General features: G+C 34.9%; 1 protein-coding gene across 2 annotated transcripts; it reads left to right on the top strand.

Annotated features, from left to right (window-relative positions):
• Nucleotides 1–306: 306 nt before the first annotated feature.
• Nucleotides 307–23,069, top strand: LOC137823115 (hexanoyl-CoA synthase). Of its 2 annotated transcripts, XM_068628239.1 has the most exons (15): nt 307–722; nt 926–1,255; nt 1,395–1,524; nt 1,844–2,112; nt 3,407–3,611; nt 5,753–5,793; nt 5,894–6,019; nt 6,223–6,296; nt 6,461–6,681; nt 16,441–16,535; nt 16,651–16,867; nt 19,974–20,099; nt 20,176–20,274; nt 21,041–21,250; nt 22,792–23,069. In XM_068628239.1, the coding sequence occupies exons 2-15, from the start codon at nt 999–1,001 to the stop codon at nt 22,900–22,902; spliced, it is 2,181 nt and encodes a 726-aa protein (XP_068484340.1). In that variant the 5' UTR covers nt 307–722; nt 926–998; the 3' UTR covers nt 22,903–23,069. The 2 variants fall into 2 exon arrangements, with proteins under 2 accessions (XP_068484340.1, XP_068484341.1); XM_068628240.1 differs by lacking the exons at nt 19,974–20,099; nt 20,176–20,274; nt 21,041–21,250; nt 22,792–23,069 and adding an exon at nt 17,234–17,483 and having other exon boundaries at nt 449–722.
• Nucleotides 23,070–23,960: the final 891 nt, after the last annotated feature.

Below are 23,960 nucleotides of genomic sequence, written 5' to 3'. Positions count from 1 at the left end.
ATAATTATTTCTATAATTATTTGACACTTATCAAATTGGTATTTGATACTCTCATTTAATATTTATATAATTATAATTTTTTTCTTAATATTTAATATTAAAAAAATATGTATTCTTTTAATATTTTTTTAATATTTAATATTAAAAAAATATGTATCCTTTTAATATTGAATAAGTGATAATATGATATTTCCATCATTGTTATTTTTTAGTTAATATTTACAATAATTAAGAAACGAGTATGGTGTAAGTACCATCGAAATGGGATAAAAATTTATACCCTAAACTTTTACTTCTTAATACTTCAAATTAAGAATGAAAGAGGGAAACGTGCAACATAGGTTCATCAAATTCTTTCCCTTCCTTATCTACATAGGTTATAATTCAGTGAGAGAACATAGCAATGGCAATAAGAATTCGGTAATCGAATAATGGAATTTTGCTCATTAGCTATGTCTATTTGGATATATGTATATATAAAGAGAGTGAGTGTGTTCTAAGATTTTTATATAAAATGAAGTTTAATAAGGAAGAATATTGGTTTGGTGAGTGTGTCTGCAAATTCACATGATTGTGGAAGGTGAACCAAACCAAAAATGTTCCTTTAAATATTTATATTTATTGGGCATGGCACTACCCATATCTCGGATAATGAATGCATGTGAACATTGTGAATTTGACAGAACCGTGACCATGTTGCTAGCGTTCCCCAGTCCAACCAGGTCTCGATAAGTATCCAATAATTTACTCTTGCAGATCTTGTATCTATTCTAGTCACCAGATAAGAACAAAAATTTACAACGGTTTCACTTTTTAACTGTTGAATTGTGAATAAATTCTCAATCTTTCGTAGTTCTGAACTGTTGTTTATCTTTGTATGAACCTGTCATGTCATTGATACGGGTTTGAAGCTTTTGGGTTTCAGGAGCTGAAAGAAGCAGAGTCCAGTGTGAAGTGGGTGGTGCAATTGTGCAAGTTTTTGAATACTGCTATTACAGATGGCTTATAAATCGCTGAGTTCTATCACTGTGTTGGATATTGAATCCCACGGAATTGCAAAAGAAGAAGCTACCACTCTCCACCAACGTCTCACAGAAATCATCAAAATTCACGGAGATGGCTCCCCTGCCACGTGGCAGCACATCAGCAGTAGCAGCTTCCTTAACCCTGAACTTCCCTTCTCCTTCCATCAGATGCTGTACTATGGTTGCTACAAGGATTTCGGTCCCGACCCACCTGCTTGGATACCCGACCCGTATGTCGTTTAAGATATGTGTTGTTTTTTCGATTATGTGGAAGTTGTTTAATTCATGGTGGTGAATGATTGAGATGTGTGTTTAGTTTTGTAGTGAAATGAAAGGTTGGTGACAGTTTTTTATTTTGAACCTTGTTAGGAAAAGTGCTGCTTTGACAAATGTCTGGCAGTTGCTAGAGAGGAAGGGGGAAGAGTTTCTGGGTTCGGCATATAAGGATCCAATTACAAGCTTTGACGATTTCCAGAAGTTTTCAGTCTCAAATCCTGAGGTCAGATGAGTTATTAATATATGCCAAACACTCTTTTCAATGCACTATGGGTGAAATTTATACGTATCTCCATCAAGATTTTAGATTGCTGTTAGTAATAGAATCTTGTTATTCCAGAAAGTTGCAGAAAAATGCAACTGCTGACTTTAATTTAAAGCTGTCACTCTCATTAATGGGGGTTCCGATTACATCTTTTGTGGATACATTTAATAATAGGAGTTTGTAAATAGTGTATTGGTAGCATTTATGTGGGATTTTTCTATTTCTTGAGTTTTCTTGTACTTGGCAGTTTTGTAATTGTGGTTGTGTACTGTTTCAGATATGTTGGAAAGCTGTTTTGGATGAAATGAACATATCATTTTCCAAGCCACCTGAATGCATCTTACGTGATAGCCCCCCAGGGGAAGACCCGTTATCACACCCAGGTGGTCAATGGCTTCCTGGAGCATCCATTAATCCAGCACAGAATTGCATAAATATAAATGGCAAAAGAGGTTTGAACGATACAGTAATAATATGGCGTGAAGAACAACATGATGATCTCCCTCTACAAAGGATGACACTCAAGGAACTGCGTGAAGAAGTATGGTATGCTACAAATAGCCTGTTCTTTTGTTATTATTTGCTTTTTATGCTTTTTCACATGTTGTATTTGTGAATTGTATATGCATGGTTGTTCATAACATGTGAAAATTTGGTTTTATTGATTATTGTTTTAAAGACAATGACGGTTAAGGAATCGAAAGTGGAGTTATTACTGGAAAAAGTAAGTATTATTTGTTACTACATTTCCACCAGGATTTCTAATACTAACTTTCTATATGTTGATTTCTTAATCATTATTTAAGGGCAATGCTTAGCAAAACTGTTTCAAGTAAATGTTTGTTATATATTTTGACTTTAAATGACAAAATTACGAGGATTCCTTGTCAATGCTCAATTTAGAGGCATCCTGACTCATGATTGTGATAATAACCTAGCAGGGACATGGGGTTCAGGATCTTGGCATATTGTGATTTTGACCATTTTGTCGGTTTAGTGCTTATAGAAACTGGATATGAAAACTTAAGGAAGATGAAGTTTACATAGATAAGAGAGACAAACACAGTATATTTCCTTCAATGTATGGTACTACAAAAACAATAACTCTTGTTCTTCTCTGGACCCTTGTCCTCCCAACATATATTTTTCCTGCCCTTTCTTTAGACCACAAAAATGATTTATACAAACCTATCTTATTCTTAAACTAACTCTAATGACATGGTAACTAACTCCTAACTAGTTGTAATTACATCAAATAGCCCTATTCCCATTTCCCTTATTTCTTTTCTCATAAACCTTTGTAATAGGGGTCATAACCTATCAATACTTGCCCATCAAGATGCACCTTGTTCTAAAGGTGGAATTGTGGAAAATGTATGACAATAACAAAAATGAATTGGATCACACTAACTGCATAGGCTATGTCACACTAATTAAGGAAAGAAATAATAGGTAATTAAAACAAAAAATAATAGGTAATTAAAACTATACAAATTAAATCAAAGCACCAAAAGATATCAAATATGTCCTAATAAATAGAAATGGAATTTGTACTAGTTATGGAATAATTATCTTACGCAACCATTGTGGACTAGAGGCACTATCCAGATCATACTACTTTCTCTCTATTTTATATATTGTAAGATTTTGAATTTTTATTTGTATCATATTGTGATAGAAGATATACATGGTAGCAGTATGCAGCAGTTCTTAAATTCATGGTATGTTGTTGGGTTAAGCTTTGAATCTAAAAGAAGTGCATGGTATGATTATTCTACATCTTCACACCCAAATGTTAACAAAATTAAAATTATACCCTGTTATTTCTCTTAACTTGTAGGTTAGTTGCATATGCTCTCAAACATCTGGATCTGGAGAAAGGATCTGCAATTGCGATTGATATGCCAATGAATGTCAAGTCTGTGGTTATCTACCTAGCTATTGTTCTTGCTGGTTATGTTGTTGTGTCGATTGCTGATAGTTTCGCTGCTAGTGAAATATCGAACAGGCTTAAAATATCAAAGGCAAAAGTCGTATTTACTCAGGTTGACTCTCTAATTTCCTCTTATGATTTTTGTTATTATGTATTTTCCAGTTGTTTTAATGATTGTTCTGATTTCTTACTAGTAAAAACCAAAGTTGTTTATTAGTGTTGAAACTATAGTGATTTTAAGAAGGAAGCGAAGGAGTAGAAAAGAAAATAGATATTGGATAATCTAAAATAAATATTCATATGATGTTTTTTTTTTTTTATCAGCAAAGAATAAAATTAAATTAAGAGGGATACAAAAGGGGTATCCCAATCCTTTTACATAAACCAAACCACATTAAGAATCTCCAAGAATAAAGAGATGAACAAACACCCCAGAAGCAATAGAAAGATAATGTTTGCTGCATAAGCAATAAAAATATTCATATGATGTAATACAAAATGTTGGTAGCAGCCCCTATATGTTCTATTAAGAAGTGGACTTTAAGTCTAACTCAACCTCATAAAACCGGCTTATGAGGTGAGGTTTGCACCCACTTATATACTATGAAAGACACTAATCTCTAGTCGATGTCGGATCTTTAATACACCTCCCTCACGCTGAGAGTGACAACTCATGCGTGGAACAATATATTATAAGTGGTCCAATAACGGTTTGATAGTGGGTGGCCTGATAAGCCCAATAAACACTTCTAGGATAGGCTCGAAATGACTTTGATACCATATTAAGAAGTGGACTTTAAACCTAACTCAACCTCATAAAACCAGCTTATGAGATGGGGTTTGCACCCACTTATATACTATGAAAGGCTCTAATATCTAGTCGATGTGAGATCTCCAACATGTTCTAATCCTGATTAAGGAACAAATCATGAATTATAGCGAAACTTGTCAATAGCAACAATAACAACAAAGCCTTTTCTTACTTCGTGATGTCGGCTATGATCACAAACGCCATTCAATTCAGTTGAAAAATGAAATCTTTAGAAATATTGATGATCATGAGATCTCCCGTAATAACTTACCCAGTGTCTTTCTTGGTCTCCTTTTCTTCCTTTTCAAAGGACTAAAAATCATGCAATCGTTCGAAGATACAACAACTCCAAGTTAAAACTTATTGTGCTTTAAGTTTATAACTGAACTTATTGACATAAAAAAAACAACTATAATACTAGGTAAGGTGAATTATATGGGATTATGTGACGCTTACTCATAAACCAAATTCTTTAGGATTTTATTCACCATAAGATATCCTTTATAATTTTCTCTGGTGTCTTTGGTCTATTTCTCTCTCTTTTTAGATGGTTGAAAACCATGTGATCTACTGTTTTCAATGATATCTCAATTGACCTTCTTTACAAATGTCAATTGCCCTTCTTTACAAATGTCCAAACCATTTCATCCAATTTTCTATCATCTTCTCCTCAATAGGTGTCATGCCAGTATTTTCTCATAAACAATCATGATGTATTTTGTCCCTTTTTTTGTGGCTACACATTCATCCTAATATTCTCATTTCTGCCACCCCTACTTTCTTTTTTCTTGTGTTTTGTCTTTGAAGATCAACATTCATTACAATAAAGTATTGTTGGTCATATGGCAGTACTATAAAACTAAGCATACTAAAAGAAAAATGAATTAAAAAATATAACACAATGTGGCATTTAGAACAAGAAATGAGGCCATGGTTCTTAGAGATGGAACTAGATTGCATTTGCGACATGAGATGGGACAGGGCAACATTTGTGATGGAGACTAGGGCTAGAATTGATCTCAACCAAAGTTAGGGGCTAGTCTACTTCAGGATGGTGTGATTCATACCCAACATAAGTCACTATTGATATGATTCAAGGGAGAAAGAACCTGTCACTCAGATGAATCGGTTGGAGATGTCACGATCACTAGTATGATTTTTTAGTGCTAAAGGACTACATGACAAACACCTTTTATAAATAGGAGTTACATCTAAGCAATGTATTTAAATTATCCAATCACTGTTCTCTTTTTCCTCCTTTTCCTTCATATGAACCAATAATTTGAACGTGTTTGAAGAACCAGTTTATTTCTCAATGGGTTGGTTATTATTATTCTTATTGTTAAAGTGGTTGTCAATTTTGTGGCTAATTGTGGTGTTATAATTATTTAGTTTTTTCATATCCTTTTCTACCTATTCCTTTAACATATTTCATTTTTCAGGATCTCATTAGGCGTGGCGACAAAAGTATACCCCTGTACAGGTGAAAATCCTTTTCCCTATTTGGTTAAGACACTGTAGTTGAGTTGTTCACTTTGTTGCTAAAAAATTTGGTGTCTCATATTGTTGCTTCACAAATGCAGTAGAGTTGTAGATGCAGATTCACCTATGACAGTAGTTATCCCTACCAAAGGATCTGAATTTAGCATGAAACTGCGCGACAGTGATCTTTCTTGGCATGATTTTTTGGAGAAAGTCTATAGTCTCAAGTATGCACTTTAATCTATTTATTCATAGATATTCTCTATTTATGAAATAAAATATTAGAAACAATAAAATATTTGTCGAAGATATGCCTTTACTACCATATTATCATGTTCACTGATGCTCAGCTAATTACAGCATGAGAAGTTTCAATTGTTTATGATATTCTCTTGGAACTCTAATTCTCATTTGTTGTCATGACCTACAGAGGCAAGGAATTCATAGCAACAGAACAACCAGTAGAAACATTTACAAACATTCTCTTTTCATCTGGAACAACAGGTAAGAATTTTGTGTTTTGGCTTGAAAGGATACATATTAGAGAAAAAAAAAGCTTTGTATTTTTGATAAAGGATATTTGAGGTAAAAGGATCAATGTCAACACTTCTTTAACGATATGAAGCTGGCCAAGAGCTAAGTTAACATCATGTTATTTGGTGGTATAGGTGATCCAAAGGCAATTCCATGGACCAATATTACTCCTCTAAAAGCTGCTGCAGATGCATGGTTCCACATGGATATTCGTAAAGGTGATGTGGTGTGCTGGCCCACTAATCTTGGATGGATGATGGGGCCATGGCTAGTATATGCATCCTTGCTAAATGGAGCTTCGATGGCTTTATATGTTGGATCCCCTCTTGGGTCTGGCTTTGCCAAGTTCGTACAAGTATATTTTTATGTTCTAAATTTTCAGTCGTTTATAGCTTTTGTTTCCTGTGAACTGTGAATGCTTGTTTTTCATCCAGATTGGTACATTCTCAGAATTTACTATATCTGAAGAAAAACAAGTACATGTTCAGAAGATAATATTCTGTTATTATTTCTGTTTTACTTTTATATTTCCATGAACTCAAGCAAACAAATCATAAACTAAAAGTGCATGTTCATTTTTTGTCTCTATTCACTGAAATGTAAATAGAAACTATAATTTTTAGCAGTTTTTTCATCTAAGATCTTTTTACTCTAGTTAATTTATCATTTAAAGTATAAGATCTACTAGTAGGTACGTGCATTTGGGGGAAGGTCAAACATATTGCATGTATTTTTGTTCTATTACACAACTGGATGGATGTAGTGTGTTCTGAAGCCTACACCTTTCAGCTCTTGATCTATAAAATGTAGTTAGTTTTTACCATTTGTTATATGTAATTTAGTGGCATAATAGTATATTTGTTTGTTCTACTTAGACTAGTTAACAAAGAAACTCTATTTCAATAATTGTTGTTTTCTTAATCAACTTAATGTTTGCTTTTCATAATTATAAAGGTAGGAAACTCTTAGAGTGAGTTTAGGCTTAACTCAACTATACAATAGATCAACTTAGCTACTATAATTTGATCATATTTCCAATATAATAAAATCATATCAACAATTTAAAATTAAATGTTATGTGTGAGAATTGTATACGAGAGTAGTTATTCAACTGCCGCCTTGTTGTCACAAGTAGTTAGAAAGCTATTGGTCAGCTGTTTTTAGTTCTGATAGTTGTCTGTAACAACTATGCATTCTATCGTGTATAAAATACACAATTGTAATCTCTTTGCTTATTACTTTTCAAATCCTCTGTTTTTTTATTTTTTTGAACTTCAAGATGGTATCTTGAGCCTTGTGATCTCTCCTGGGGACCAATGTGACTTCTTCTCCATGCTCTTTCACTCCCTCTTCTTTCTCTCATTTTATTTCAGAAAAAACTCAACAATATGAACTTTCTTTCATGGAGGCAACATGTTGAACTAGCTATCAAAGCCTTCAACCCTTTATTGTTAAATCCCTCAAATTTGTGTAGGTTTTTTAATGAAGCAGATCATGAAGTAGGTACTATGAAGCCTACGTGATTCTCGTAGGAACTACAAGGTCAAATGTTGTTGTCTTGGCTACAATCTACTTTCCTCTACTTTTGTTTTGTTTTGAGTCCTTGGAGTATTTGTTAAAATATTTGTGAACATATTTTAAAAGTATTAGACAATCTCCTTTCATTGTCTAGTAGACATCGTGCTCCCAAAAGTTTTTAAAGCATTTTTGTTAGCTCTACTCAACCCTCTTCCCCCTTGAAAAGTTGACATTTTATTTCCAATTAACAAACTCTGGAATTTTATGGCAAGTCCTATGGACTCTCATTGGCAAGTAGTAAAGAATTTTGAGATACCTTAACGGTTTCACCTTGGTCTACATATGTTAGCAATCATATTTTATTATTCCATATTTAGCACTTGTTGAAAGGAAAAATGGGCACTTACTTGACCAAACTCGGACTCTTGATTCTCCTTTTCCGCCTCTTGGTTTTAGACTTGTACGAGAAACAAGGACTGGAAAAGAAACAAATTCTTCAACCCACTGAACCCACTAAATCCACCCAAGATAGGGATGATGTAAGATTTGGGAAAATTCTTGTTTATACAAGGAAGACAAATACCATTCAAGAATCTGCCATGTCCATGAATCCAATCCAACATTACATGAGTAAACTATTTTTCCTAATTCTGTAATCTCTAGTAAATCAATCTCTGATTTCTCAACTGCACAGGAACCAGAATCCAGTTTAACACCAACCTATGAGGACCTAGACATTCCAATTGCCCTTTGGAAAGAGACAAGAAAAACATACCACCAAGGCACAACACCCTTTAGCCAATTATCTACCCTTGAAACACTTCTCACCTACTCATAAAGACTTCCTTACAAGCCTAAACACTACCACAACACCTACCTCTGTATCTGAGGCATTTACTGAGAGAAAATGGAAATAGGCCTTGGACCTTGAAATGAGGAACTAGAAATGAATAGTACTTGAACATTGGTTACTCTACCAAATGGAAGAAAACACCAATAGGATGCAAATGGACATATACTATAAATACAAGGTTGATGGATCCATTGAAAGGTACAAGGTAAGGTCATTAGCTAAGGAATTCACTTAAACTTATGGAGGGAATTACTCGGAAACATTTTCCCTAGTCGCAAAAATGAATACAATGAGGGTATATTATCTCTAGTCACAAAAATGAATTTTCCAGCAATGGTTTCTGGTGGTGGTCGGTGGCAGTGGCGATCAACGGTGCAAGGTGGTGGTCAATGAGAAAAGAAAAAAAAAACAGTTGCAGCAATGAAGGCTGCCTAGAAAAAATAATTGCAGTAATGAAGGTTGTGTAGAAAAAATAATTGCAGCAATGAAGGCTGCCCAGAAAAAAATAGCTGCCCAGAAGAAGAAAATAATTGCAGAAGCGTCTCCCAGATTGGGAGCTCTGATACCAAGTTGAAAGAAGAAGATTGAATATATTTATGAATGTATTTACAAATGTGATTACAGTCTAAATTTATAGACTATTTACAACTTAACTAAGGAAAGAAATAATAGGTAATTAAAGCAAGAAATAATAGGTAATTAAAGCTATACAAATCAAATCAAATCACCAAAAGATACTAAATCTATCCTAATAAAGAGAAAACATAATCTGCACTAATTATCTCATAATTATCTCATAATTATGCAACAATATATTATCTCTAGTGGCTAATTCTGGTTGGAACTTGCGATAATTTGATGTAAAACATGTCTTCCTTCTCGGAAACTTGGAGAGGAGATTTACATGGAATTGTCCTCTGGAAAGCTGTTGTCAATACTGTTTGAGTGGAAAGAAATAGATGAAATATATTTCTGAGATCTCTTACAAATGTGATTACAGTCTCTATTTATAGACTGTTTTACAACCTAATTAAAGAAAGAAATAATAGGCAATGAAAGCCAGAAATAATGAGTGTTTAAAGCTGTACAAATCAAATAAAATAAAATTACTAACAAATCTGTCCTAATAAATATAAAATGGAATCTGCACTTAATTATAACATAATTCTCCTGATTATGCAACACTCCCCCTCAAGTTGGTGAATGTATATCTATCATTCCCAACTTGCAAGTAAGATCTTCGAATTGTTTTGTGGAAAGTCCCTTAGTAAACATATCTGCCAATTGGAGTCTTGAAGGGATGTACTCAGTGGCTATAAGACCATCATCCAACTTCTCTTTAATAAAGTGTCGGTCTATCTCTACGTGCTTTGTTCGATCATGTTGAACCGGATTGTGTGCAATACTGATAGCGGACTTATTATCACATGCCAAACCCATAGGAGCTTCATATTTTATTTTTAGGTCATCAAGTATAATCTTCATCCATAAGAGTTCACACACCCCTTGAGCCATGGCTCTAAATTCTGCCTCTGCACTTGATCTTGCAACTACATTTTGCTTCTTGCTCCTCCATGTCACCAGATTTCCACCCAAGAACATGCAGTACCCTGTGGTGGATCTCCTATCAACAATCGATCCTGCATAGTCAGCATCAGTATATACTTTCATGGATAAGTTTTCCCCCTTTTTGAATAGCAATCCTTTTCCTGGAGAGGCTTTTAAGTACTGAATAATTTTATCTACTGCCTGCAAGTGTCTTTCTCTTGGATCATGCATAAATTTACTAACCACACTAACTGCATAGGCTATATCTGGCCTAGTGTGTGAAAGATAAATGAGTTTTCCCACAAGTCTTTGATATTGTGTCTTCTCCACTTTTGGGTTTTCCTCATCATTCCCAATCCTATGATTTTGCTCTATTGGCACTCCAGTGGGCTTACAACCCAACTTACCAATCTCTTTGAGAAGATCAAGGATGTATTTCCTTTGAGAAATAAAGATGCCCTGTCTCGAGTAAGCAACCTCTATCCCAAGGAAGTACTTCAGCTTCCCAAGATCCTTCATTTCAAATTGAGCAGCTAGTCTCTCCCTCAAATTTTGTTTTTCAATCTCATCATCACCTGTAATAATCATATCATCTACATAAACCAAAAGTAGAGTGAGTTTACCATTCTGAGAATGTTTTATAAACAGAGTATGGTCACCTTGGCTTTGTTGGTACCCCAAAGATACCATAGCTTGAGTAAACCTTCCAAACCAAGCACGAGGTGATTGTTTAAGACCATATAGGGCCTTCTTAAGTCTGCACGCCTTATTCCCTTCATTAACAATACCATAACCAGGTGGAATCTCCATGTATACTTCTTCCTCCAAGCTTCCATGCAAGAAGGCATTTTTAACATCAAATTGATGCATTGCCCAACCAAAGTGTGCTGCCAGGGAGAGAATAATCCTGACGGTATTCATTTTTGCCACTGGAGCAAAAGTCTCCTCATAATCGATCCCATAGGTTTGAGTGTACCCTTTTGCAACCAACCTTGCTTTATACCGATCGAGTGTGCCATCAGACTTATACTTAACTGTGTATATCCACCTACAACCCACTGCTTTCTTATCTTTTGGTCTCTCTACAATCTCCCAAGTCTCATTCCTTTCTAACGCGCTCATTTCTTCATTCATGGCTCGAATCCAGTTCTCATCTTTTAAGGCTTCTTGTACCGATGAAGGGATTTTGATAGAATCAATAGCTGAAAGAAAACTCTGGTGCTGCATAGAAAGTTTTTCTGTAGACACAAATTGGGATATAGGATATTTGACACAAGATCTTTTTTCTTTTCTCAAGGCAATAGGTAAATCATTTAGGTTAGGTTCAAAAGCAGTATTTAAGGTGTCCTCAAGAGTCTCACTGGTATGAGTTCTTACCTCCGGTTCAGACAATTGAAGTTGCTGTTCGACCAGGACGGGTTCTTGTTGCCTTCGCTGATATTGTTTTCCAAAATATTTGTCTTCATTATTCTTCTCTGGTAATGATGTTGGTGCAGGGTCTTTGTCATCCCCCCTAAGAACGAAATCCTGCAACAAAGGAAAAGGTGGCAACTCAAGGTCCTCAGCTTCTTGAATACTCTCCCCCTGAAGCTGAGAACTAGGAAAGAAAGACTCTGTTTCATGGAAGGTGACATCTTTGGAAATATACACTTTACGACTTTGAGGATGATAACATTTGTACCCCTTTTTGTTGGGGGCATAACCGATGAAGACACATTTGATGGCACGAGGATCTAACTTACCCCGATAAGGACTATGAACATGGACAAAAGCAGGACAACCAAAGACACGATTTTGAAGACTATTCAACATGGGAATAGAAGGATAGAATGTGGTCATAACCTGAATAGGAGTAACACCCTCTAAAACCCGAGAGGGTAATCTATTAATCAAATAAGTGGCAGTCAGGACTGCTTCCCCCCAGTAAGATCTAGGAACAGATGTTTGGAAAAGTAAAGCTCGAGTAACCTCAAGGAGATGACGATTTTTCCTTTCAGCAACCCCATTTTGTTGAGGAGTGTCCACACAGGTTAATTCATGAACAACTCCATTTTCCTCAAGGAACTTGGAAAGGTTTTGGTTCACATATTCTCTTCCATTATCAGAACGCAATCTCTTAATTGGACTTTCAAATTGTGTTTGAATCATTCTGTAAAACTTTACAAACAAGTGAAAAACTTCAGACTTATCTTTCATGAGGAATATCCAAGTAACCCGAGTACAATCATCAATAAATGAAACAAACCATTTTGCACCCGAGATATTAGGAATAGGTGAAGGTCCCCATACATCTGAATGAATAAGATCAAAAGGTTTAGAACTTTTATTACCATTGGGAGGAAAAGTTGTCCGATGGTGTTTAGCAAACTGACAAACATCACAATGAAATGACTCAGCAGACACTTTTGTAAATAAAACAGGAAATAAGGACTTTAGGATACTAAATGGAGGATGACCAAGACGTCTGTGTTGAAGCCATATCTGAGAGGATGACCAAGATTCACGACCTTGCTGAAAATTAGAAGTGTGTGCCTGTAGTCTAGCACCCTTTTTACTTTCTTCATGTTGTAAATAATATAACCCGCCCTGCTCTTTAGCAATTCCAATAGTCTTCCCCGTGGCAAGATCCTGAAAAACACAATGGGAAGGGAAAAATACCACTGCACAATTTAAATCTTGGGTAATCTTTTGAATAGACAAGAGGTTATTGGATAGTTTGGGAACATGAAGCACATTTTTTAAAGGAAATGAAGGTTGAAGGTGAATGTTACCACAACCATTAATGGGGGTAGTGGAACCATTAGCAACAGTAATATATGGCTTACCGGATAAAGTAGTGTAGGATGAAAAAAAAGAGGAATGAGGTGTCATATGATCAGTAGCACCAGAGTCTATAATCCAGATATTTTCAGTACTAGAAGCATTAAAGGATAAAAAACTAGAACTCTTACCACTCATAGTAAAGGAACAATAGCTAGATGGCTTACTAAGGGAGTCCATGAGAGTTCAAAACCAACTTTTTTCAGATTGGCAAAATTTGATCCTGTTCACGCACAAAAAAAAAAAAAATCCGTCGGAAAAATTTTCCGGTGGCGGTTTCCGGCGAGCAGTGGCAGTTCCGGCGAGCGACGGAAGTGGTGGTCGGTGGTGGAGGTCGGCGGTGGTCAATGGCGGTGGCAGTAACGGTCAATGGTGCAAGGTGGTGGTGGTGGTCAATGGAGAAAGGATAAGGAAAATAAAAAGTTGCAGCAATGAAGGCTGTCCAACAAAAAAAAAATTGCAGCAATGAAGGCTGTCCAAAAGAAAAATAATTGCAGCAATGAAGGCTGTCAAGAAAAAATGATTACAGCAATGAAGGCTGTCAAGGAAAATGATTACAGCAATGAAGGCTAAAAAAAAAAAATTGCGGAAGCAGAGTCTCCTAGATCAGGAGCTCTGATACCAAGTGGAAAGAAATAGATGAAATATATTTCTGAGATCTCTTACAAATGTGATTACAGTCTCTATTTATAGACTGTTTTACAACCTAATTAAAGAAAGAAATAATAGGCAATGAAAGCCAGAAATAATGAGTGTTTAAAGCTGTACAAATAAAATAAAATAAAATTACTAACAAATCTGTCCTAATAAATATAAAATGGAATCTGCACTTAATTATAACATAATTCTCCTGATTATGCAACAGTTTGCAATATGGAAAAGGCATTGTATACACTAAAATAATCACCACGAGCATGGTTTGGATGATTTCCTAAAGTTATGATAGGTTTGAGCTTCAGACAAAGCTAAAAAGATCACACACTATTTATTATATACAATGAGTCAGAGGGAGTAGCAATGTTACTAGTGTATGTGAATGATAATATAATGTCAGGTGATGATGAAGAGGAGCAACAATTATTAAGCCAACATCTAGCTAAGGAGTTTGAAATCAAGACCTTGTGAAAATTGAAGTAACCAATTCTAAAATGGATATTTTCATATCCCAACAAATATACACTACTGATTTTCTGAAGGAAACTGGTAAGCTAGCATGTAAGCTTGCAAGTACACCAATTGATCCAAATATGAAGTTGGGAAATGTAGAAGAAAACACCATTGTTGACAAGGAAATGTATTAGAGATTAGTTGACAAACTCAAATATTTGTGTCACACTAGACTTGATGTTGCATTTGTAGTGAGTCTAGTTAGCCAGTTCATGCACCAACAAAAGGAGATTCCCTTACGAGTTGCACTAAGGATTGTGCAATATTTGAAAGGGACTCCAGGCAAGGGAATTTTGTTGAAACAAAAATTGGAATGTAAATCTCAAGTATATACAAATGCTAACTATGTTGGGTCAATTGTGGATAGGAGATCAACTACTGGATATTGTACTTTCCTTAATTGAATCTTGTATCTTGGAAGAGTAAAAAACAAAATATGGTAGGAAGATCCATTGTTGAAGTAGAGTTCAGGGCAATGGCACAAGGGATCTATGAACTACTATGACTAAAAATAATCTTGGAAGACTTAAGAATAAAGTGGGATGAACCAATGAGACTTTAATGTGATAATAAATCTACTATTAGCATAGCTCATAATTTGATGGAATATCATAGAACTAAACACATTGAAATTGATCAATTATATCAAAGAAAAATTAGATAGTGGTCAAATATGCATTCCATATGTCTCCTCTCAAGACCTTGCAGACTTTCTAACAAAAGGGTTGAATAACAACACCTTTGAAATGATTGTTTCCAAGTTGGGAATGGAAAATGCATATTCAACAGCTTGAGGGGGAGTGTCAGCAATCATATTTTATTATTCCATATTTAGCAAATTATAATTAGTGTATAACAGAAATATCCCTGAATCATAGGGATCTCATTATATCCTTGAATAATAGGAATCTGATTATATCCCTGAATCATAGGGTTCTGATTACATTAAGTGATATTATTATATTTCCTAAATTAGTTTTCCAATGTTGTATTTATATCTAGTGTACTTTTAGCAATAAAATCATTCTATTGTACCCTAATATTTGTGAACATCTTCAATTAGAGACATCTAAATGACCTTTCTCTCCAAGCCTTTTGTGATGCAAATTAGGTAGCTGACCTTGATGATAGAAGATATATTTCTGAAGCAGTTGTGTTCCTTGCTCTTAATCTGATTTCTTGGTGATCAACAAAGCAACAAACCGCCAAATCAAGTATAGAAGTTGATTACAAAAGCCTAGCTCAAGTTACCTCAAAATTGTTGTGGGATAAAACTCTTCTCAATAAACTCAGTGTTTCTTTCTTTATATCCAAAGTCTTTTGTGACAATCAGTGTTGTATCTCTTTCTCACAATCTAGTCCTTCATGTTAAAACTAAACACATGGAAATTGAACTACTTTTCGTCAAGAAAAGAATTCTTGCTAAGCAACTTACTGTTTGACACATCCCTGCATCAAATTTGTGGTAGATGTCTTGGCAAAAACTCTCTGTCCAGCACGATTCCTAATTTTTAGAGACAAATACAAAGTGCTAGAGTCTGGTACGAGAACTCAACCACCTTGAGTTTGTGGGGAGGAGGTTGTAAGTATTGACTTGAGAAAAGATTAAACTGTACGAGAGAAAATATCTTATTGAATTGATTCAAGGAAACATTACATAAGCTTTCATATATTGAGAAATCTATTCCTAAAGTAATGATTACAAAAAGATCTTTAGTATCTTACAACAACACACTTGTAATGATTACAATATCTTGTTGTAGCTTAGCAAAATATTTTCTCTTGACTCAACATGTTGCATACATGAATAGTTATTCAAGTGCCTCCTTGGGTGTTAATTTTTTTGTACCAATAGTTAGAAAGTTGTTAGTCAACTGTGCTTTTACTTATGATAGTTGTCTCTATGACAACTATGCATTCTACTATGTATATATACACACAACAATACTCTTTTTGCCATTGGGCTAATTATATCTTTTAGAATTACTTTTCAAACTCTCTGTTTTTCTTTTTCTCTCAAACTTCAAGATTAAGATAGAAAAATGAATTACTGGAATGCTAGAAAGTACATTCAGTCAAGTATCCCTTGCCTTAGATCTACGGTTTAACAAGCAAAACACATCACAATAGTTATGCTCTATTTTGGTCAATCCTTAGGATTACTTTGTATATCCTTTTCTTCACTCTTTATACTTGTGTCTTTTTCAGGATTCTAAAGTAACAATGCTTGGTGTTATTCCAAGTATTGTACGGAGTTGGAAAAGTGCAAATTCCACATCTGGATATGATTGGTCTTCTATTCGGTGAGTAATTTTTGTTGAAGTGAATCAACTCTCTAACAAGGAGATAGGTCATAAATTTGAATATAATTTATGGTTATCCAATATATGATTGGAAATATTCTTTTGAATGGTGTAGTTGCTTTGCCTCCTCTGGTGAAGCATCTAATGTAGATGAATACCTTTGGTTGATGGGAAGAGCTCTCTACAAGCCTGTTATTGAATATTGTGGTGGTACAGAAATTGGGGGTGGATTTGTGTGTGGATCACTACTACAAGCACAAACAGTAGCTGCTTTTAGTACGCCTGCTATTGGCTGTAGTTTGTATATTCTTGGTGATAATGGCCATCCTATTGTAAGTGCTATTCATTAAACTTTTCTATTGATTGAAGTATTACTTGGCACAATTATTAGTGTTTCATATGCTAGTGTGTTAGACAAGGATGTAATGAGAGGTGTTGGAAAGTGTATTATAGGAATAAGTTTAAAATAAAACTAGTCATTATAGGGGGTGAGACTTTTTGAAAAAGTCTATATATTCTTATCTTGTGGGGTGTTGAGAGAAGAAGAATAATAGTTTGTTGTGACAGGGAATACCCTGTGTGAAAGGAAGGAATTCCTTTGTAATTCTTGTTATTCTGTTTTGGGTGGCTAATTGTTGAATAATATAGAAACGAGTCTCTTTTTACATCATCTCTATCTTCTTTTTCCAACTCTTCAGAAGACACGTAACAAGTTTGGTCTGACCTTTCGGATCCTTGAAGGGATACAATGGAGAGTTGACAAAATGCGTTGGAAAGATGGGCCACTGAACAAGGAAAGGTTGTTGCAAAGCTTATGCAGTTAGTGTGGTTAACCAATTCATGCATGATCCAAGAGAAAGACACTTGTAGGCAGTAAATAGAATTATTCAGTACTTAAAAGCCTTTCCAGGGAAAGGATTGCTATTAAAAAAGGAGGCAAACTTGTCCATGAAAGTATATACTGATGTTGATGATGCAAGATCAATTGTTGATAGGAGATCCACCACAGGTTATTGCAAGTTCTTGGGTGGAAATCTGGTGACTTGGAGGAGCAAGAAACAAAATGTAGTTGCAAGATCAAGTGCAGAGGCAGAATTTAGAGTAATGGCTCAAGGGGTTTGTGAATTATTATGGATGAAGATCATACTCAATGACCTCAAAATAAAATATGAAACTCCTATGAGTTTGGCGTGTGATAATAAGTCCGCCATCAGTATTGCACACAATGCAGTTCAACACGACTGAACAAAGCACGTAGAGATAGACTGACATTTCATTAAGGAGAAGTTGGAGAATGATCTAATAGCCACCAAGTACATTCCTTCAAGACTCCAATTGGCAGATATGTTTACTAAGGGACTTCCCACAAAATAGTTTAAAGATCTTACTTGCAAGTTGTGAATGATAGATATACATTCACCAACTTGAGGGGGAGTGTTGCATAATTAGGAGATAATTTTTCCGTAATTAAGTGCAGATTCCATTCTCTATTTATTATGACATATTTGATATCTTTAGTGATTTGATTTGTATAGCTTTAATTACGTATTATTTCTTTCCTTCATTAGGTTGTAAATAATCTATAAATTGAGACTGTAAACACATATCAGAAATACATTCCATCTATTTCTTTCAACTCAAGGGATGTTTGGTTTTGTCAGCATCCTCAAGCTGCATTCAAAAACTTCTCCATCAATATCACATGACACTTATGGGAGGAGATTCAAGAAGTTTTTGCACCTATCGGCGAATAGTTCAATCTGTATATTAGATTGGCATGAAGAAAACAATAACATAATTTTTGGCAACATGTCTGGTCTGCCAGCAGAATAAATATCAGACATCTTCACCTCAGGGCCTCCTCCAACCTTTACCTGTTCCTATGGCAGTATGGGAAGTTATAAGCATGGATTTTATTGTAAGTCTTCCTAAATCAAATGGCTGTGATGCTATCCTGGTAGTGGTGTACACTTAGCAACTATGGCCATTTCATTGCCAAAACTATTGCAGAATTTTTTTAAGTTGCATGGTATTCCCTCTTCTATTGTTAGTGATAGAGACTACCTTTTTGAGCCTTTTCTAGAAGGAGTTGTTTAAATTGCAGGCTACAATACGCAAAATGGGTACTGCTTATCATCCAAAGTTCGATCGGCAAATTGAGGTTTTAAATAGGACGTTGGAAAAATATTTATGATGTTTCAGCTTAGAGAAACCTAAGACATGGGTTAATTTCATTCCAAATATTGGTACAACAACAGCTTTCAAGGGGTAGCTGACTGCACAAGATCTCCACTATCATTGGCCAAATTTGTACTGGGGGAAACGGCTATGGAAGTTGTAGCACAAGACTTGATGACAAGAAAAGAAGCCCTCAAGCAGCTCAAATTTCATTTGGAGAGCTCAATACCAAATGGTTAAATTTTCTAACTGACACAAGAAACCATCACAGATAAAAGTAGGTGATTAGGTGTACCTAAATATTTGCCCTCATAGACATACTTCTGTGCCTACACAGTTATACCTAAAGCTGTTAGCACACTATTATGATCCTTATGTTGTCCTCAAACAAGTGGGATCTGTGGCTAATGGGTTACAACTTCTCGAGGCTTCCCGCATACATCCAGTTTTTCATGCATCTCAATTGAAAATATTAGTAGGAAGTCACCCAGTTGAGAAAGAACTGCCAAATGAACTACAGGGACAAGTTTCAGTTTGTTTTCCAAGCCAGATTTTGGATAGAAGGATTATATAGCACCAAGGTCAGCCAATAAAACAAGTGCTAGTGAAATGGCAGGAGAGAGGTCTAGAAGCGGCTACATGGGAAGACATTTCTACCATACAAAACCAATTTCCAAAATTCAACCTTGAGGACAATGTTGTTAAAGCAGCGGCAGGTAATGTTCGGAAGAGAAGTAATGAGAGGGGTTAGAAAGTGTATTATAGGAATAAGTTTAAAAATAAAAGTAGTTAATCATTATAGAGGGTTGAGACTTTTCGAGAAAGTTGATATATTCTTATCTTACTGGGTGTTGAGATAAGAAGGATAGTTTGTTGTGATAAGGAATGCCCTGTGTGAAAGGAAGGAATTCCTTTGTAATTCTTGTGCTTCTGTTTTGGGTGGCTAATTGTTGAATAATACAGAAACAGGTCTATTTGAGTCACCTCTATCTTGTTTTGCCAACTCTTAAGAAGGCACGTAACATATGACATGACTTTATAAGTAATGTTCGATAATCCTAGTCATAAGATTTTTTGTGACCACTGTATTTTTGAGTTCGCAATGACCAAGAGAGTCTATATTTTATTGTTTTAGTTCCAGAAGATATGATTCTGAGTTTTTACAAACTGATAAAATTTCAAATGATCTATGGCCCTTCACTTTTCATGAGCAAACTAATAATACTGAGAAAATTTTTTCAATCTTCTTTTCTATTGCAGCCACAAAATGTTCCGGGAATAGGCGAGCTGGCTCTTGGTTCCCTCATGCTTGGGGCATCAAATACACTGCTGAATGCTGACCATTATGGTGTCTATTTCAAAGGAATGCCTCTATTGAATGGAAAGGTGGGCATACCATTTATTACGTGGTAATTGTGTATTTGGGTTATGTGAGATTATACAGTTGAGTTTCTCTTATCAGGTTTTACGGAGGCATGGGGATGTATTTGAGCGTACTGCTAGAGGATACTATCATGCACATGGTCGTGCAGACGACACAATGAACCTTGGGGGAATCAAGGTAAACATCCTGCCTAGATATTAGTAAATTATTTAGATTGTTTATGAATATGAACATATGATGTCAAATAAAAATTAACCTCTTTTAGAGAAAAGCAAACATTCTCTATTTCTTTATGTAGTTCCTGGGAACAAGGTGATGTTCTGTCACTGATTTTGATGTATACAAGTATGCTATGATTCCTCTTGAGTTCGTGTATTAACTTCGTTTGGTACAATTGTTATCTGCCGTGTCTCATTCTCATTTTACATTTATTTATTTATTTTGGTGTCTCTTACAAAGATATAAGCAAAGACTGGTAGGTTTTGAATATTTTAGATTCAAAATGCAATTGCAGAGGATCTCCCTAGGGTGTAATAATCTTCTATAGCTGGTAGAAAATTGTAGGGAGAGAAAATCATGGTCACTTAATTGGCATATTAAAATAACCTTAGTAGAATGCATCAAAATTAAATGTTAGTCTACTAAGGATATGTGGCATGAGTTGGATAGTGTGCAGCCTAATCATTGAAACAGAGAAAATATATTTATCTTGGTGATATCAAGTAGTTGAGGCTTGTTTCATTAAAGCCTTTTTAACTAAAATTTGCTATATTTTTTTTGTACTTCCAATCATATACATTCTCAATTCTATTGATGTTTTCTTTCTTAATAAAAAGGTTTCTCTGTCTGAGAAAGACTAGTCTTTTTCTGTATATAGTTTGAAAAGTTTTAGAATTCTACTTTATTAGTGTGTTCTGACATTTCATGCTGTTTGAGTGGACAGGTGAGTTCGGTTGAGATTGAACGCATATGCAATGAAGTAGATAGCAGTATTCTGGAAACAGCTGCAATAGGAGTACCACCTTCTGGTGGTGGACCTGAGTTGTTGACTATAGTAGTAGTATTCAAGGATGCAAATTCCAAGCAAGATTTACACCAATTGAGGATGTCTTTTAATTCAGCTCTCCAAAAGAAACTAAATCCACTGTTTCGGGTACTGATTATTTTCCTATTAGAAGAGTACTAGGAATACACTCTTTCTAAATACATTGTTTTATTGATTAAAATTTATTATAGATTAAATATGATGTGGGATCCATAAAATTTTATGATTTTCAATAAATTTCAGTTAATAAAAGAGAGTATGTTAAAAATTGTGTGCTTAGTATTTCTCTTTGTGATAATTGTTTTACTTATGTGAAGGAGGTTAATGTGCTAGAGTAGGTAAACTCATTTTTGGTATTACCTATCTAGCACCTATCTATAGTTCATCATATCTTTTTGTATTTTACTTGTAAGAGCCCATATAAATGAATGGATCAGCTAAGAGATAATTAAGCTCTCTTAGGCATTTTTTTCAAATTTCCACTCTTAAGTTGGTATTACTATTAGAGCGGGTAGAGCAGGTTGATTCTGCTCTATTTGTCATTGTCCAGTGTGTTCACCGCTATCTGTTGCCATGTTGTGTCGTCCATCGGAGGCCACGGTCACTGGCCATCCTCCATTGTTGTCTTTAAATTTTAGCAAACACTTGGTTGGGTTTGTCTCGTCAAATGGCACAACCCAGTACTCACTGTTGCCATCAGCAGGCGTAGTTTTCGCTTGAAAGAACTATATCTAAAGCACCTTAGCAATGGAGAACCCAATCACTCTCGGAGGGCAACTCCTCCCCACAGCTGCCACAGGAAGGATTTGTGGATGATGCATCTGGGTCACCTCCGTTACTATGTACAACATAAGTCAAGGAATTTTGACACTCACTTATGAGTTTGTGTGGATAAAAAGTTCCTTCATAGCTGAAATTGTGAGATACAATAAATGAGAATATCCTGTGGTAACCAAATAGCTATTCATATTAGCTTCCAATTCTGTATTTCATGATTGAACCATAAATATAGAAATTGATTGTAGTTTTATTTGGAAGAAGTTGTTGCCCAAGAAAATTTGCAAGAAATTTGTCAACTCAAATGATTAACTTGCAGATATTTTGACTCAGTCTTTTAAATAGACCTTGAATTCAATACGTTAGTTCCAAGCTTGGTATATAATCTTTATGTTCCATCTTGAGAGGGAGTGTCAAAATTGCTTAACTAATCTGAAGGGGGTTAACCTTTTTAGAATAGGTTAACCCATCTTTTGTATCACCTATCTAGCACCTATGTGTAGATAATCTTATCTTTGCATTTTACTGAACTCATATAAAGGAATAGATCAGCTAAGAGCAAATTCAGCTCTAGACATTTTTTTTCATATTTCCATGTTTAAGTCTCTTATTTGGACAAAACTTACATAGAGCACATATGGTATTGTTGGTGTTGTTTTTCAATTAGAATTAGAGTTTTAATTCAATAATCTGCATAATATAGAATTCCATTAAATGTTATCTCACATTACCCAGATGAATGTCTAAATCTAATTGGAAAACTACATCAATGTCATCTATGATACTGTGTCTGTTTTCTCCTTTTTATTATTCAGCAAGTTCTTTCATTATCACAGCAGTTTAGTGCTCTAAATATATGCTCATTTGTGTAGGTTTCTCAAGTAGTACCACAGCCATCTCTTCCAAGGACGGCTTCCAACAAAGTCATGAGAAGGGTTTTGCGTCAGCAGCTTACAGAAACTAACCAAAGTTCTAAAATATAAAGCTGTCATGTTATTCAAGAGTCATTATGGTTCACAGTTAAAACTTTTTTTTTGGTACTGTAAAAGAATAATATTTCGTCAATTAGAAAATAATGCACAAATGGTATATAACTAATTCCCATTTGTAGAGATGGAAATAAAATATGAATAGAAGAGTTTGAATTGTACTTTGAAATCTTTTTTTAAAACCTTTTTCTTGTGGGAGGCTTAGTTTTACAGAAAAAAGGTTCACTGAGGGCAGGATTATCGACTCATGAGATAATATTTTTATCAATTGGTATTGGTTATTGTTGTTTAAAATAAAACTCCTTACAATGGGATTAACCAACCGAGTTGAATGAAAACATCATAGTCGAACAGATGCTGACATTTTGAGTTTTAGTGTTTATGAACTTGTCGCCTCTGCAAGTTACATATTTGAAGCATCAGATTGAAAGTAGTAGTCTGTGCAAAGGGATTAAAGTTACTCAAGAACACTTTGTGACTCCTAATGAAGTTCTTGGAGCTTCATGTGTAGTTATTTATTGTAAAAAGAAGAAATAAATATCTCATGCATACAATTTTTAAGTTAGTGGCACGATTTTATGGGCATTTTCATGCCTCGTCCACAATCTGAGTTTTTTTAACTATGTAGCATAGACTTGAAATTATAAACCAGCTAGATTAACCACAGTGGTCTCATAAGCATATACGTAAAAAATTTATTCAACTTTGACTTTCTACTCCAAATATCTTTTAGGGGCATTTCAACCAAAGCACTTTGGAATTTTGATGTGTGGCTTGGTGATCTTTGGTGGAAGAGTTTTGCATTCATCTTGCCTTTCTATGTCTTTGGATTCTCAAATTATTTTCTTCTTCATCTTGACTTTACAAGGAAGATGTTCTTGAACTCTTACCAATATCAAAGAGTCTTCTTTCTTTTTACCAGTTATCGTTTGTCATCTTCTAGCTTTTGCCTTTTTTCTTCTTTAGTTTGTTTTCTTTCCTCTTCATTTTTTTATTCTTCAACCTTTATTTTTCCTTCATCAACCTTTCTTCTTTCTTCATCCATCTTCAAC

The sequence above is a fragment of the Phaseolus vulgaris genome, chromosome 9 (genome assembly GCF_000499845.2).
Source record: "Phaseolus vulgaris cultivar G19833 chromosome 9, P. vulgaris v2.0, whole genome shotgun sequence".
In the NCBI taxonomy this organism is placed as follows: domain Eukaryota; kingdom Viridiplantae; phylum Streptophyta; class Magnoliopsida; order Fabales; family Fabaceae; genus Phaseolus; species Phaseolus vulgaris.
The sequence above is the reverse complement of the archived record's forward strand: the minus strand, read 5'-3'. Positions and strand labels throughout refer to the sequence as shown.

Bases quoted from the DNA above. Each gene is read 5' to 3' on its own strand.
- LOC137823115 (XM_068628239.1), top strand. From the start codon at position 999: ATGGCTTATAAATCGCTGAGTTCTATCACTGTGTTGGATATTGAATCC. The intron at 5,794-5,893 runs GTGAAAATCCTT...TCACAAATGCAG, and splicing joins AAAAGTATACCCCTGTACAG to TAGAGTTGTAGATGCAGATT. The intron at 20,100-20,175 runs GTGGGCATACCA...TTCTCTTATCAG, and splicing joins TGCCTCTATTGAATGGAAAG to GTTTTACGGAGGCATGGGGA.